This window comes from Genypterus blacodes, unplaced genomic scaffold (genome assembly GCF_046128005.1).
Source record: "Genypterus blacodes isolate CSIRO-AG114 ecotype Tasmania unplaced genomic scaffold, CSIRO-AGI_Gbla_v1 ptg000129l_1, whole genome shotgun sequence".
In the NCBI taxonomy this organism is placed as follows: domain Eukaryota; kingdom Metazoa; phylum Chordata; class Actinopteri; order Ophidiiformes; family Ophidiidae; genus Genypterus; species Genypterus blacodes.
The window spans coordinates 660,793-676,294 of record NW_027466931.1 but is presented as its reverse complement, the minus strand read 5'-3'; the positions used below and the strand labels follow the sequence as shown (position 1 = coordinate 676,294).

Sequence of the window (15,502 nt, the reverse complement as noted above, 5' to 3'; positions counted from 1 at the left end):
TGTCATCGTCATAGCAACACACTATGGATCATGTTCTGCTGTTCCCTGCTGGTCAATTCTACACATTATCAACTCAACTCAACTGGACTTGGTGCATGAATGTCAAGTGCCAGAAATGCTCCAACTTCCAAATAGATACAACATCTGTGACCTAGTTTGGATGTCATTTCCCCTAAAATCATCATTTACACCAGTGTATCGCTTTAAGGTTGGTAGTAATAAGTAGGGATTCAGTAAACAGTCTCATAATGCAGTTAGGATCAGGATCACATCTGATTATACATCACCATTTCCTCAGTGCCTCACAAGGAGACGCCTCGCCAGCGTCTAACGCCTCAACTCTACTTCCTGGTGGTTGAGTTTTGTTGCTGCTGTGTTTGTGGTTCTGCTGTTGCTGTTGGTGCGACGACTTTGCCGTCACCAAGGTACAGGTAAAGGAAACGCAACAGAGAACAGCTGAGTGATTATAAGTTAGTCTAGTTAGTTAGTTTGTTGTATAGGTGATTATGCTTTGATTTTATTCTCTTGCATGAGGTAATCCATCAGCCGTACATTACCTTACCTCCACCATAAAAGCTGAACATCGTCGATTCAAAAACAAAATCAAGCGTATAATTACTTAAGAATGGGCAGTGTACAATTTTAAGACTTCAAATAATATCTGCAATATTTTTCTGTATGTGTGTCATTACATGCTCACACTTGAAATGCACTGAGAGAGATTCTACACATTTTCTCGTCTTAAGAAAAAGTGTTTTTTCAGTCTCTGGGCAGGATGGCGCTGCTAGTCTACACAACGAAATGTACGCAGTCGTCAGAAGAGCAGCACAAAGAGGTACAAGTTCTTCACCCTTCTCTGGGAAACTACACAGTGGTAGAAACAGACTTCATTTGTCGGTTGGGTAATTGTCTATGCTGCTAACTTCGGCTGTGATCGGATGTCTGTTTGTGATGACAGGATAAATGTAACAAAATGATTGTGTATTTTTAAATGCTTGCACAGTCTGAGTCTGTTTGAGGAGCTGTGTGCGCTGCTGGTGATTATGCTTCTCAGGAAACAACAGACACTCAGCATCTAAGAGTATGCAGGGCCTCTGATGCATTTTGACCTCATTGCGGTTGCTCAACAGATGCACGTGACCCCAGGAAGCCAGCAGAGTCGAGCTGATTGCTTGCACACTTGACTGTGTGCTGGCAGATAAGCACCAAAGAAAAAGAAGAAGGTTAGCAGAAGGATTTGGGCAAAAAAAACAAAACAACCACTTCCATGACCAATTTGAGCCTGTGGTATCGGTTCAGAACACTTGAGTCCTATTGATCTATTGATTGCACTACTTGGAAGACTAGAGCGTTGCATGCTGGTGAAGACGATTGACCTGCATCTGGAAACGGTCAAGTTGTTCTGGTATCTTTGGGATTTACATTTCAGGGTGTCCCACAAGTAATAACTTACATTGTTTTCTCTATTCCGACCTATCAGTCAGAGACGTGAGGCGTGAGGCGTTTGACAGTGTAAACATAGTTTTCAGGGTGAATCATTCCATCAATCACATCTCTGCAACTTAGGTTTAGCTCACGATCCTCAACTCTTGCGAAACTTGCTTTTTAGTGACAGGTTGATAAGATTGAAGTTTGTTGGAAATGCAAGTGAATGAGATGCCCAGCTAGTCTTGTGTCCAGTTACCTTCAAGGGTTATGAACCATTATGACATTTCAGACATTTGCGTGTGTGTGTGTTCGCATGAGCCTGATAAGCAGGTATACAGGAGGTGGGGGTGGATGCTTAACATGTATTCTTCATAACCTGTTTGCCATGCAGGTTGCTGAGCGTTGACTGGAGGGAAAACAGCCACTGAGTAAAAACCTGACTCGAGGTTCACCGTGTCGTTCAGCCAGCCTAAATTTGTGAGTATGTATTGATAGCTATAGCAGAGCGTTTCTTTTTGTTTGCACATTTGAAGATGCTGCTGATCTAAATGTGGTCGTCGCTGATACACCACCGTGACCTCACAGAAGCTTGGTCTCAGCTGTCTCAGATACTGCAGTTATGAGGCAGCACGTCTATCAAAGTATTTCACCATGAGTTTACATGCCAGACTATGTTTCATTGTACAACTTAATGCATTATAAACCACAACAATGAGCAACAACAGTTTGTTATTTGATGGTGACTTGGTTTCATCATGAAAATACACATTTAAGGCACAGAACTCATTGGGAAGATGATGATTTATCTTATTGTACATTGTTTGTATTTGTATTCATGTTTTGCATCTCATCTATGTAAATTCTGCGTTTTATGTTTGCATCATGATGTTGGAGTCTCATGGAGTCATTTGTCTGGTAGTTAGCGCCCTCTACTGGCGTAGCATTGAACCAAAGTCTTTCAATAAATCATTTCACAATTTCATTTTATGCTTATGACTCTCTTTTGTAAAGAGTTTGGAGACTGCTTCTCATTTCACACTGATTTATTGATGAAACAACAATAAAGTCAGTTGTGATTTTTTTTTACTTTTTTGCCTCTGTACTTGAGACATTGTGTGTTTTTGTATTTACCTTGCACATTAAATATTGTGTATTTCTGTACATGCTGGCGTTTTATGTTGACTCCTTACCCCTGGCATCAACAAGTCTGCAGACTTAATAAACATTTCCCATGACAGTAATGCACAAAGGGCATTAAAGTGATAAAAATATACAAATACATCAAACGGATGCAGATTAACATCCAAAGTGACATTAAGGCTTATTGGGATGAACTGGTGCTTCTGCTGTTGTCATCCCGTTCCCAGTTTGTGTCTCCGACGGTTGGTGATTGGTTTGGTCCTCCTGTTCCTCTGCATTTATTCCCTCTGGCATTGAACCAACAGCCTCGTGGATTAGTCTCAGGAGCTTCTCTGTGTTCTGCTGCTGTTTCTCTAACTCACACTTTCTCCACTCCAGATTCTCCTTGACTTCATTAAGAAAGTAACTCTTCAACTTAGGACTCCAGAAAATTATCGACGCCGCGGGCTGAATCTTCTTCTCCGTCTGCTCTCTGTGTCTCTCTTCCTCCTCCAGCTGCACGTTGAGTTTCACTCTTTGGTTTTCCAGCTCCTTATTTTGTTCCATAAATGCATGTCGCATGGACTTCAGCTCTTCCTCTTTCTTCAGAAGCTCGCCCACCCCTTTTACTTTTTCCTCTCTCTTCCAGGTTCCCATCAGGAGCAGCTTTCCTTCTCTCGCCTCTCCCAAAGCTTCTGCGTCGTGACTGATCTTCTCGTTCGACTTCTGTCCTCGTCTCAGGTAGTGTTCCACCCAACCATGGCGCCTCCTGGCCGCTGTGTGAGAGGCAGGAAGTGTTTGGGATCATTTGTACTGACACTGGCTGAAATGAAACATGAAATGAACCATAGATAGTTGCATCTCCTTGGAAGGTTTCTGTATCCATGGCCTCATAGATGCAAGTTCTTAACTTAACTTTAATGTTACTTACAACCTTTTTAGGAATGCAGGTTGTCCAAAAAAATAAGTCATGACATAAAGTTTGCTTGATTCGTGACTTACCGATTCCGCTTCGTCTTCGTTCCTTAACAAGCCAAACCACAAGAACACAAACAAGAACCACAAGAACAACAACAACAACAACAACAACAACAACAACTGCATCGATGCACCACCGGACAGCAGGAGGCGGAGCCATAAAGAAATGATCTGAAACGACACAAGAAAAAGTGGCTCGGGTTGGTTTAACAGTCAAGCTCAGCAAAAACTGTTTCAGGTCCCGCTTACCGTGAAAATAAATTGCTGTGGTGTGGTTTGTGTATCTGTGTTGTAGTTTACAGGTGAATGTGTTTCCGTGTTTCTTGTCCACATTCACTGAGTTGATGACAGTATAGAGACCATCAGGACCTCTGAGCGTCTCTGTAGGTCCAGCAGAGACGATGTTTCCCTCAGCGTCCAGCCAAAGTAGCTCAGGCTCTGGATACCAGCCTGCAGATTCACACTCCAATGTCAAGCCATCGCGGCTTTTGTTGATGCCCACTGTGATAGGAGAAGGAACTGAACCTGATGATGAGAGAGGAGACGTGTCTTGTTTCAGCGGTTGCAGATCACACAATCAGCAGTAAAGACGAGACAACTCCTAAGACAGATCCATTCCACTTACGAACAACTAGATCCACATTTGCCCCTCTCCCCAACGTAGGAATAAAGCATATGTACGTCCCCTCATCAGACAGCTGGACTCCGCTCAGTCTCAGCGAAACGTCTCCAAGCTTCAGTCCGTCGACGTTCAGCCATGTTCGTCCCCTGTACGACGGAGGCGTTTTACTATGCAGCTCTGCACCGTCGCGGAACACAAACACATATCTGGGGTTGAGGTCAGGTCGATTCCACTCAATGGTCTCGGCGGCAGCATCGACAGGAGGCTCCAGGCGACACGGCAGGATGATGATGTCACCGAGTGTTGCCACTATCGTCTGAGAGGGACCAATCACTTGAGGCTGAGCTGGGAGCAAGAATCATCATTATTAGCATTAGGAGTGTAGTGTGTTTGTGTGAAAGGTAGTGAGTGTGTGTTTTACCTTCACAACAGTGTGTGAGCAGAAGAATGGAGAGGACAAAGAGGAGTTTGTCTTTCAGGTGAAACATTCTGATGGTCAGAAAAGTGGAGGGACATTTATTCGCAGGGAACATGGATGGAATTACTCGAATATTCTGTACGTTGACCTGTTGTGTTGTGATCCAGGAGTTCAGGCTTCAAAAATACACTTTACGCAACATTTGACTCCACGCATGCAAGGTTCACTTTCTTTTGGGAACTCACAGAATGCATAAAACTCATCCCATATAAAAGCGGTTGAAACTTTATGGCTTTAGAGACTTTACAGCTGCTTATTATGTTACAAAATGACAACAAAACACTACGAAATTACAGCTCTGACCCCATTTTCCCAAATACCTTCCCAAAGTGACATCTTTCTTGTTAAATAAGCAAAATCAGGCACCAAAGTCTGTGATACAAAAAACAAGTGGAGATTAATTTAAAGAAGAAAAATGTATGAAGGATTCACACTGACCTGTTTCCTGCTCACACACAGACACACTTTCTGCTGTCAAAGTCCTCAAATCAAACAACATACGTGGCAGAATCCTGTTAATGTATAACCAGCAACACAATGACATCATATCATCCTGTTTCCTCCAAAGCCACCTGGAACCATGTGCAAGTTCAATCAGTTTTGAAAGGCTCTTTTAAGGCCAGTTAGCTCAGTTGGTTAGAGTGTGGTGCTAACAATGCCAAGATTGAGGGTTTGATCCCCATATGGGCCACTGCTGTTTTTGGGGATAGCCCATAGGGGATTCAGCTTGGTAACAGGTTTCTGCAGGCTTCTGTAGTGCATGTGTATGTGTAAGAGTGTGAAATGTGTCTTTAAAATGGATATATTGTTTTCATTTTAACATATTTCAGTCACACACACACACACACGTTACTGCGAAAATTCCTTTTATTTAAAATAAAATTGTATTAAATGTGTAATGTTGTGATGCAGGTTGAAATTGCTGCTGTGTATGAGACAAACACAGGGGCAAATTTTGAAATCTAAAAAAACCTCTGCGCCACACTGAAGCCGAAGGAGGCTGTCGTCAACGTGAAAGTGAAATTGGTTTGTGCCAGGAAGTGTTTGGTCAGGTTCTCATACATCGATGAACAGACGGGCATCAGTAACGTGGCACATTCTGGAAGGGAGAAACACCAGCTCAGACGTGGTGGCAGCAGAACCGAACATCACGGGGAGGTTCACCAACAGGTTCACATCGACCTTCAGCAGCCAACTCATCTGATTGACGACAAACCCGACTGCTTACGGCCTCCTGAAGGATTAAGCAGCTTTGTGTAAGTTAAAGTAAAACTATCCCCACAGTTTGAGAAACATCGTTTTGTTATGTTTTTGTTGTTTCAGTGTCAGCACAGGACTTCATCATCAGGACTTTCTTCCTCATTTTCATAAACAAAAAGAACGTGGAAAGAAAGTTGGCTTTGAACTTCCTGAGAAAATGAAACACTGTCACATGATGGACTGATGACTGCCACATGATCATGACATGAACTGAAAGACACACATCACTGCCAGATCATCACTGCATTACATAATCCCAGTTAAGATGCATTAAAAACAGTGGAGGGCAATCAGCACCTTTAACCTTCGGCTTTCGGGCTGGAAAACTCAGTTATATGCTTTACATTACTGTTGAACACAGACAGTTGAAACACACACACGTAAACACGCCCATGCAAGAAGGTCTGTATACAGCAATTTTGTGGCGAGATGCTGAATGAGGGGGGCTGGGGAGCAATTTGGGGGTTAGGTGCCTTGCTCAAGGACACCTCAGCAGTGCCCAGGAGATGCGCCGGCATCATCAACAGCCCTTCGTCCATTTTTTCATCTTGGTCCTCCTGAGACTCGAACCGGCGACCCTTTGGCTACCAGCCATGTGACTCTGTAGACTGAGCCACCGCCGCCCCGAAGACTGACGACCTCTGACCCAGGGACTGTAGATAGAATAAAAAGATTTAGCGATTGTAATTCCTGTCTGTGGTTTCCTTTTTGGTGTGGGGTTTCCAAAGTAAGACCAATGACCTTCCTTATGATGATGTGTCATCATGTTGTGTAATAAAAACACATTTAACAACCTCATCAGCCTCTCTGACAGGACAGGACGTCGGCCTGAGAGGACAATAACAAACTCTTCCTCATCGGAGGAAATCTGAGCAGCACAATTTGCCCACCGAGCAGAAGGTAAGAGCGCAAACATTTACTATCTGATGCAATTTAAGGAATATTTCTATACATTTTCAAAAAACTAATTCAACATCAGGAAATTGTGGATTTTAATTTCATTTATTCAGTTTGTCGATGAATGTGGCAGTAAATACTAAACAGAAAAAACTAAAAATGTGCTCTTCATCAGAGAAGATGAAGTCCATAACCAAGATGGGTCCACATGTGCTCAAAGGGATATTCTGTAAGTGTTTTCCAATTCAAGCCAATGAAATATCACAAGCAGCTAAACTGAGTCTTCCTGAATTAAAGTCGCCTTTCTTTCCATTAATGTGTTCTTGCATCAATTTACACTGTTCATACAAATATTTGAGTGAAAACATGAAGTGGATTTAACTGCAAGTCAATTTCAAGATTCAAACCAATCTAAACATACAGAAGCTGCAGAAACACATCGGTGGATTAGAGAAGTTTGGTTCTGGGTTATATTATAATGATCTGATCATCTAAAGTGTTTTCATTGCTTTAGCTTTTGCTTATTTGCCTTTTTTAAACTGCAGATCACAGACTCTACATTGCTGTAGTCGGTCTTTTCGCTGTCCCCTCATCTATCGTTTCCCCTTATGCGGTCATGACTCTCATAATGAGCATATACTCTACATAGTTCTGCTTTCGGTTTCATCACTATATGATGAAATAAAGGGGTCAGGTTTTCCAGACTTTCCAGGAGGACATGTGACAGCTTCACAAAATAACTGAATTAGAGAATGAGCGGTCATTCAAGGAGGCAGTAGTCGAGTGGGTAGAGCTTCTGCTTGGGAACCGGAGGGTTGCGGGTTCGAGTCCCTGCCGAGGTGCCCCTGAGCAAGGCAACGAACCTTGGATAAAAGCGTCTGCCAAATGATCGTAAAGTAATGTAATGGCAAAACAAAACCACCAAGGATCATCTATTGTGTTTGTGTTTCCTCCACTAGGCGTCACTGTTCTGCTGCTTGAGGTGATCCAGCACCATCCAGCTTCTGCCCTGAAGGAACATCTGGCTGAATGTCTGAAGGACAAAGACTACAATGAGCTGCTGCGCACTGTGAAGAACGGCCTTCCTCACATCAACGCGTCGCATCATGTCGCTATCGTCGGGGCGGGGATGGCCGGACTGACAGCAGCCAAATTACTGCACGACGCAGGACACAGGGTACAACAAAGACTAATTCATATTTCATTGGGGGGGTTATTGATAAATGAATTTTACCACTCTATTTTTTATCTCAATTCAAGGATGCATGAAAGAAAAAGGAAGAATTAAAGTTTAGCTACTTTCAGGTCGCATTTCAAATGTTAGCTGCAGATTTGGATTACACTACTCTGAGTGGCAGTCATACCAACAACACTTTCTGGTCCAGCAGCCAGCCAGTGGAAAACTTGCACAAAGCCGCGTGTCCACTAACTGGTGGAGTCCAAGCGGCAACAGTCCCACGACAGCTGGCCAAGATTCTGTTCCACTTTGCACAGATTCTTTGCACTTGGCCATCAATGATAATCTTTAGCCTATACATGCTCATGCTCCTTATTGGCTAACAGATTCAGTATGCTGTTTTTTGTTTTGTTTGAAGGTGACCGTGTTAGAGGCCAGCGGTCGAGTGGGAGGACGAGTGGAGACGTACAGGAATGAACAAGAAGGCTGGTACGCTGAATTGGGAGCCATGAGGATCCCAAGTTTTCACCAGTGAGTTGGCACAACATGTGATGAGAAGCAATTACAGAATTTATTTATACATTTGCCACTCAAAACAAAATACTACCTCTCTCAACAGCATTGTCCGATGGTACACGAAAGAACTTGGGGTCAAGCTGAACAAGTTCATCATGAGTGACATGAACACATTCTACCTCATAAAGGGGCTACGAAAGAGGACGTACGCAGTGGAAGCAAACCCCGACATCCTGAAGTACAAAGTACCGAAAAGAGAGAGAAGAATGTCAGCTGAGGAGCTGCTGCAGCGAGCTCTGCAGAAGGCAAAGCGAAGGAATTATTTTTACTCCTTGAATGGAACTTACAGCATCATTGTGATGATGGTCAGGGTAATATGTGACACAAGGGAAATTGTTCTATTTTGTAGGTGAAAGATAAAGTGGAGGCAGATGGCTGCAGAGCTGCACTGAGAAAATATGACCGCTACTCTGTGAAGGTAAAGCACAACATGGTCCATGGGCAAATCACTTCAAGACTTAAATGTGAACTGAGGATTGTGGAAATTATTTGAAATCCAAGTCTCTTCATCAAGACCAAAGAATATAAAAACATGTTAATAAATGGTTAAAAACTTCCAGGTTGAAGTTACATTGCAAGTGTAGATGAGGTCAGGAAACCAAATAATGATGGATTAAATCTAGCCTGGATGATTTAATTGTAAACGAGAAGATTAATGTAATTATTATTATTATTATTATTATTATTATTATTATTATTATAATAATAATAATAATATTATAATAAGTTTTGGTTCCCAAACTTATTCCCCCCTTATATAGATCACAAGTTTTTCGCGCTATAGCTAGTGTGTGTGTAGTGTCAAGGAGAGGGCGTCAGTGATGTGCGTCCTAAGGAACTTAAAGCTCCTGGCCCTCTCAATCTCAGCTTCACTGATGTCGATGGGGCAGTGTCGGTGGTCTGCACATTAAGTCTCCAGTGGATATCTCGGCCAACCCAGGGTTACTGGTTGGGGTAGGTGCAAACGATAGCTTTTGGGGCAATGTCGTCAATGCGCTTACTTACCGAATATAGCCTACGACAGAGTCTGTGTATTCATTGATGTTCCCGTCTGCTGCATCTTCAAACATCTGCCAGTCGGTTGTCTCAAAGCAGTCCAAAAGTGTTGCCTCCTCCTCATTGCAGTGGCACCGGCCACTTGATCTTCCATCCCCCACCCCTATGGGATGTAGCAGTGATCCAGAGTCTGCTCTCCCCTAGTTGCAAAGGTAATGTGTTGATGGTATTTTGGGGGAAGTTTCTTCATATTAGCTATGTTGAAGTCTCCCAAAACATTAACGCAGCCTCAGGATGTGCGTACTCCAGACCATTTATGATCCTGTACAGTCCGTCCAGAGCTACAGATTTATCAGCCTGCAGTGGGATGTAGACGGCTGCGCAGAGGACAGAGCTAAACTCGGGAGGTAAAAGGGTCTGGCTTTGATGGTCAGCAGCCCCAGGGCCTGGGAGCAGTGGGTTTTTAAGTGCTGGTAAGGTGTGAAGAGGGTCCCCAGCCACATCTCCGTGAGGCAGTGGCTCAGTGGGTAGAGCTTCCGCTTGGGAACCGGAGGGTTGCCGGTTCGAGCCCCTGCCGAGGTGCCCCTGAGCAAGGCACCGAACCCTCAATTGCTCCCCCCTCTGCAAAGGGTGGTAAATGTAATGTAAGTCGCTTTGGATAAAAGCGTCAGCCAAATGATCGTAATGTAATGTGATGTAATGCCAGTACACAGCAGTTCTAATTGTCCCGTTAGTGTTTACTACATGCATGTAGCTCGTCTACCTTGTTATCCAGGGACTGTACATTGGCTAGCAGAACCCTGGGCAGAGGAGGCTTGTTGTTTCTCTGTCGGGTTCTGCACAGAGCCTGACGCGCTTCCCTCTCTTGGTATTCCTCCTCTGACATGCGAGTAGACAGAGGATCCACAGGAGTGTCTCGACTGCAATGTCAAAAGTCGGTTTAAAGTCTGCATTAGCTGATGAACATAATATCAGAAGTGTTTGTCTATCATACTGGATGTATGATAGTGCTGTTCGTTCTCACATTTTGGTTTTGCATGAATAGGAGTATCTGTTGGAAGAAAGCGGTCTGAGTCCAGCAGCAGTGAGGATGATTGGAGACCTGCTGAATGAACAGAGCATGATGTACACAGCGCTGACCGAGATGATCTATGACCAGAGTGACATCAACGACGATACCAAGTAAGAAAACTCAACTGTAGAACAATAAACCGACAATTGTTAATGCTACATGTAAGGTAAAAGCTTCATTCTTTAAGGAATAAATCTTATGGAGAAAGGGGGTGACGGAATCAATCAGTCACCTTCACATTTGGCATTTGAGGTTTGAAGAAACAGGAATCGTCTGTTTCTTTGCTGAAGACTTGATTTAATATGTTTTTGCATTAACATTTAGACCTGAAGAGAGCAATGCAAAAACAAAAAAGTAAAAATACAACATTCAATGGAAATATTTGAATGTTATTGGAGTTGAATATTGTATTTCAATTTAAATGTACTTGGTTGCTTTCCATTTTTGTTCCGGATATCTACTGGGATTCACACAAACCAGTGGACACAACAATACAGTGGATTCCTATATTAAAATATTAATTGATGTCTTGTGACTTTAAAGGTACTATGAAGTGACTGGTGGGTCAGACCTTCTAGCCAAAGCTTTCCTTGGTGTGCTCGATGTCCCCATCCTCCTCAACTCCAAGGTCAAAGGCATCAGTCAATCAGATAAGGGAGTGATCGTTTCCTATCAGACAGACGATCATTCCTCTTTGACTGATCTATCTGCAGACCACGTCCTGGTCACAACCACAGCCAAAGCAGCCCTCTTCATGGACTTCGAGCCACGTCTTTCCCCAAAGAAGATGGAGGCCCTGAGAGCGGTGCACTACGACAGCTCCACTAAAGTCATCCTGACCTTCAGCAAGAAGTTCTGGGAGAAGGATGGCATCAGAGGAGGGAAGAGCATCACTGATGGACCATCTCGTTACATCTACTACCCCAGCCACAGTTTCCGGGAAAACCAGACCATCGGTGTCCTGCTCGCTTCGTACACCTGGTCTGATGACTCCCGCCTCTTCCAAGGTGCGAGCGATGAAGATCTGAAAGAGCTAGTTCTGAAAGATTTGGTGCAGGCGAGGAAATCAGGGCATTTTGCACAGGAGTGGTGGTGAAGAAGTGGAGCCTAGATCCTTACAGCCTGGGCGCCTTCGCCCTCTTCACACCTTTCCAGCACTTAGAATATGCTAAGGAGCTGTTCAGAAGTGAGAAGAGGGTGCACTTTGCGGGAGAACACACCGCATTTCCTCACGCGTGGATCGAAACGGCCATGAAATCTGCCATCAGGGCTTCAACGCACATAAACAGAGAGGCAAACCTGAACCACGAGTCCACTGAGGCTCATGTAAGAGACGAGTTCTAGGGTAGATAAGTGTCACCGTTTGGTTTGGTATCGTCGCCGCTATATGGAATTTGCAAGCAATATCTCATCCTCAATTAGCCAGAGGTGATTTCACCTTACTTCTTTCTCAGTTCAGACAAAAATATATGTTCTTCCTGTAACCTTACTAGTAAAGAAGTATAGCTGTTTTATCTTGTATTTCATTCGTAGATCATTGATAATTAATTTGACAATAAAAGTTTTCCATGTGATGCCACGGGTCATGTGATATCTTGTCCACATTGGTAAGCAACTCAACAAGGTCTCTAAACTGTGATATGGGTATGTCACATTCTTTTACTGACAACATTAAGACCGGAGTGTTCAAAAGAACTCTCTGATTTGAAAACCTCCAGTGAGTCGACCTGGACAAAATCAGCACCAGTTTCTCAAGCAATAAAGGAATCAGAGAGCTCAAAGTTTTGGTTGTTCCAAACTGTTAAGGCCGTCATAAACAAACAAACAAACATAAAGTTTGACAACAATAATAATCAAGATGCCATGTACAACTTATTTCACTTCTACTTATCACATCAAGACTGTGCCTGTAAACTGGCTAATGTTCTGGTACAAAAATGTCTCTTTAGCACAGCTAGCATTACTGGTTGTGAAGAAGCATAAGAATGAGCCAACAGGTGGCTAACCCCTCCTGCGTTTTCAGACTGTTCATGAAAATTTGCCATGAGCAGTGAAGCTGAAAGCGTTCTTTTCTTTACCCTGTTCTTGATGGCAGTGGGTGAACAAAGTGGCACATTACTGTGCATTATGCTTTGGTTTTATTCTCTTGCATGAGGTAATCCATCAGCCGTACATTACCTTACCTCCACCATAAAAACTGAACATCGTCGATTCAAAAACAAAATCAAGCGTAAAATTACTAAGAATGGGCAGTGTACAATTTTAAGACTTCAAATAATATCTGTATAATTTTCTGTATGTGTGTCATTACATGCTCACACTTGAAATGCACTGAGAGAGATTCTACACATTTTCTCATCTCATCAGGAAACCACAGACACTAAGCATCTAAGAGTATGCAGGGCCTCTGATGCATTTTGACCTCATTGCGGTTGCGCAACAGATGCACGTGACCCCAGGAAGACAGCAGAGTCGAGCTGATCGCTTGCACACTTGACTGTGTGCTGGCAGATAAGCACCAAAGAAAAAGAAGAATGTTAGCAGAAGGATTTGGGCAAAAAAAACAAAACAACCACTTCCATGACCAATTTTAGCCTGTGGTATCGGTTCAGAACACTTGAGTCCTATCGATCTATTGATTGCACTACATGGAAGACTAGAGCGTTGCATGCTGGTGAAGACGATTGACCTGCATCTGGAAACGGTCAAGTTGTTCTAGTATCTTTGGGATTTACATTTCAGGGTGTCCCACAAGTAATAACTTACATTGTTTTCTCTATTCCGACCTATCAGTCAGAGACGTGAGGCGTGAGGCGTTTGACAGTGTAAACATAGTTTTCAGGGTGAATCATTCCATCAGTCACATCTCTGCAACTTAGGTTTAGCTCACGATCCTCAACTCTTGCGAAACTTGCTTTTTAGGTTGATTCCATTGAAGGTTGTTGAAAATGCAAGTAAATGAGGAGCCCAGCTAGTCTTGAAGTCTAGAGAACCTGATCCAGCCGCAGTTACCTTTTAAGCGTTATGAACCATTCTGACATTTCATTTGTCTTGAAAGCAGAACCAGCAGCTCCCTCAACGAGATTCAGCCAATATTTGAACAATGACGATTACTACTCAACTATTGTGCAGGTAAAACACATGGAAATACTCAAAGGATTATCTGTGCATTTAAACTATATACAAACATGCTTTTACTCTCATGGTTCTTAGGTTTTTCCAGAGTAAACGTTAAGTTTGCTACTTGGTTTGATCCACACACATACAGCTCAACTCGAGGTTCACCGTGTCGTTCAGCCAGCCTAAATTTGTGAGTATGTATTGATAGCTATAAGCAGAGCGTTTCTTTTTGTTTGCACATTTGAAGATGCTGCTGATCTAAATGTGGTCGTCACTGTTACACCACAGTGACCTCACAGAAGCTTGGTCTCAGCTGTCTCAGTTACTGCAGTTATGAGGCGGCACGTCTATCAAATTATTTCACCATGAGTTTACATGCCAGGCTATATATATTTGTACAACTTAATGCATTATAATCCACAACAATGAGGAACAACAACTTGTTATTTGATGGTGACTTGGTTTCATCATGAAAATACACATTTAAAGCACAGAACTCATTGGGTGGATGATGATTTATCCTAATGTATATTGTTTGTATTTGTATTCATGTTTTGCATCTTAACGTTGTTATTTCTGCGTTTCATGTTTGCATCATGATGTTGGAGTCTCATGGAGTCATTTGTCTGGTAGTTTGCGGTTGTGATTTTTTTGGGACTTTTTTACCTCTGTACTTGAGACATTGTGTGTTTTTGTATTTACCTTTGCACAGTAAATATTGTGTATTTCTGTACATGCTGGTTTTGTATGTTTTGTTGACTCCCTACCCCTGGCATAAACAAGTCTGAAGACTTAATAAACAATTACCATGACAATAATGCACAAAGGGCAGTAAGTCATAAAAATATACAAACGGATGCAAATTGACATCCAAAGTGACATTAAGGCTTATTGGGATGAACTGGTGCTTCTGCTGTTGTCATCTCGTTCCCAGTTTGTGTCTCCGACGGTTGGTGATTGGTTTGGTCCTCCTGTTCCTCTGCATTTATTCTATCTGGCATTGAACCAACAGCCTGTAGCTGTAAAGAAGAAAAATGTATGAAGGATTCACACTGTTTCCTGCTCACACACAGACACACTTTCTGCTGTCAAAGTCCTCAAATCAAACAACGTACGTGGTGGAATCCTGTTAATGTATAACCAGCAACACAATGACATCATATCGTCCTGTTTCCTCCAAAGCCACCTGGAATCATGTGCAAGTTCAATCAATTTTGAAAGGCTCTTATAAGGCCAGTTAGCTCAGTTGCTTAGAGTGTGGTGCTAACAATGCCAAGATTGCGGGTTTGATCCCCATATGGGCCACTGCTGTTTTTGGGGATAGCCCATAGGGGATTCAGCTTGGTAACAGGAGGTTCCCTTGCGGACCAAGGGACCCAATCCCAAACTGCTCCATAGGCTCTGCTCTGCCTGGCTGACCTGATCTGTAGTCCGTGTGTGTGTAAGAGGGGGCGCAAATTTCAAACTCATATTGCGCTACTTACAATTAGCACAATTGTGCACAATAAATATATGAGATGTTGAGATAAAATGTGTCTACTGGGTGAGTTCCCCTGAGCTACCTTGGTGCAGGTTTGAAGCCCAATCGTGCTCCTTCCCCTCCTCCGCCACTGCCCTGATCTACTCGTCCCTCCCAACCAAGATCTCCCAATTCACTAAGAACCCCGTTGTTCGTAATAATGATTTGGTACCAATTCAGGAAACACTTTAAATTCGTTTACATTTTAACATTTCAGTCACACACACACACGTTACTGCGAGAATTCCCTTTATTTCAAT

At 43.0% G+C, this 15,502-nt stretch overlaps 1 protein-coding gene, 1 long non-coding RNA gene and 1 pseudogene across 4 annotated transcripts; 2 read left to right on the top strand and 1 right to left on the bottom strand.

The window, feature by feature from the left end:
• Positions 1–318: 318 nt before the first annotated feature.
• LOC143010646 (uncharacterized) lies at positions 319–14,298 on the top strand. 3 transcript variants are annotated; one of them, XR_012964828.1, is made up of 5 exons: positions 319–431; positions 764–835; positions 1,131–1,223; positions 13,665–13,735; positions 13,817–14,298. It is a non-coding gene; the product is annotated as an uncharacterized LOC143010646 (long non-coding RNA). The 3 variants fall into 3 exon arrangements; XR_012964827.1 differs by lacking the exon at positions 1,131–1,223; XR_012964829.1 differs by lacking the exons at positions 13,665–13,735; positions 13,817–14,298 and adding an exon at positions 1,820–2,372.
• LOC143010623 (uncharacterized) lies at positions 2,454–5,111 on the bottom strand. The gene is made up of 6 exons (XM_076162997.1): positions 5,064–5,111; positions 4,569–4,636; positions 4,151–4,492; positions 3,775–4,050; positions 3,550–3,696; positions 2,454–3,323 (listed from the first exon to the last, which is right to left on the bottom strand). Exons 2-6 carry the CDS (start codon positions 4,633–4,635, stop codon positions 2,743–2,745), a joined length of 1,413 nt encoding a protein of 470 aa, XP_076019112.1. The 5' UTR covers position 4,636; positions 5,064–5,111; the 3' UTR covers positions 2,454–2,742.
• On the top strand, positions 6,206–12,177 carry LOC143010621 (L-amino-acid oxidase-like; annotated as a pseudogene).
• Positions 14,299–15,502: the final 1,204 nt, after the last annotated feature.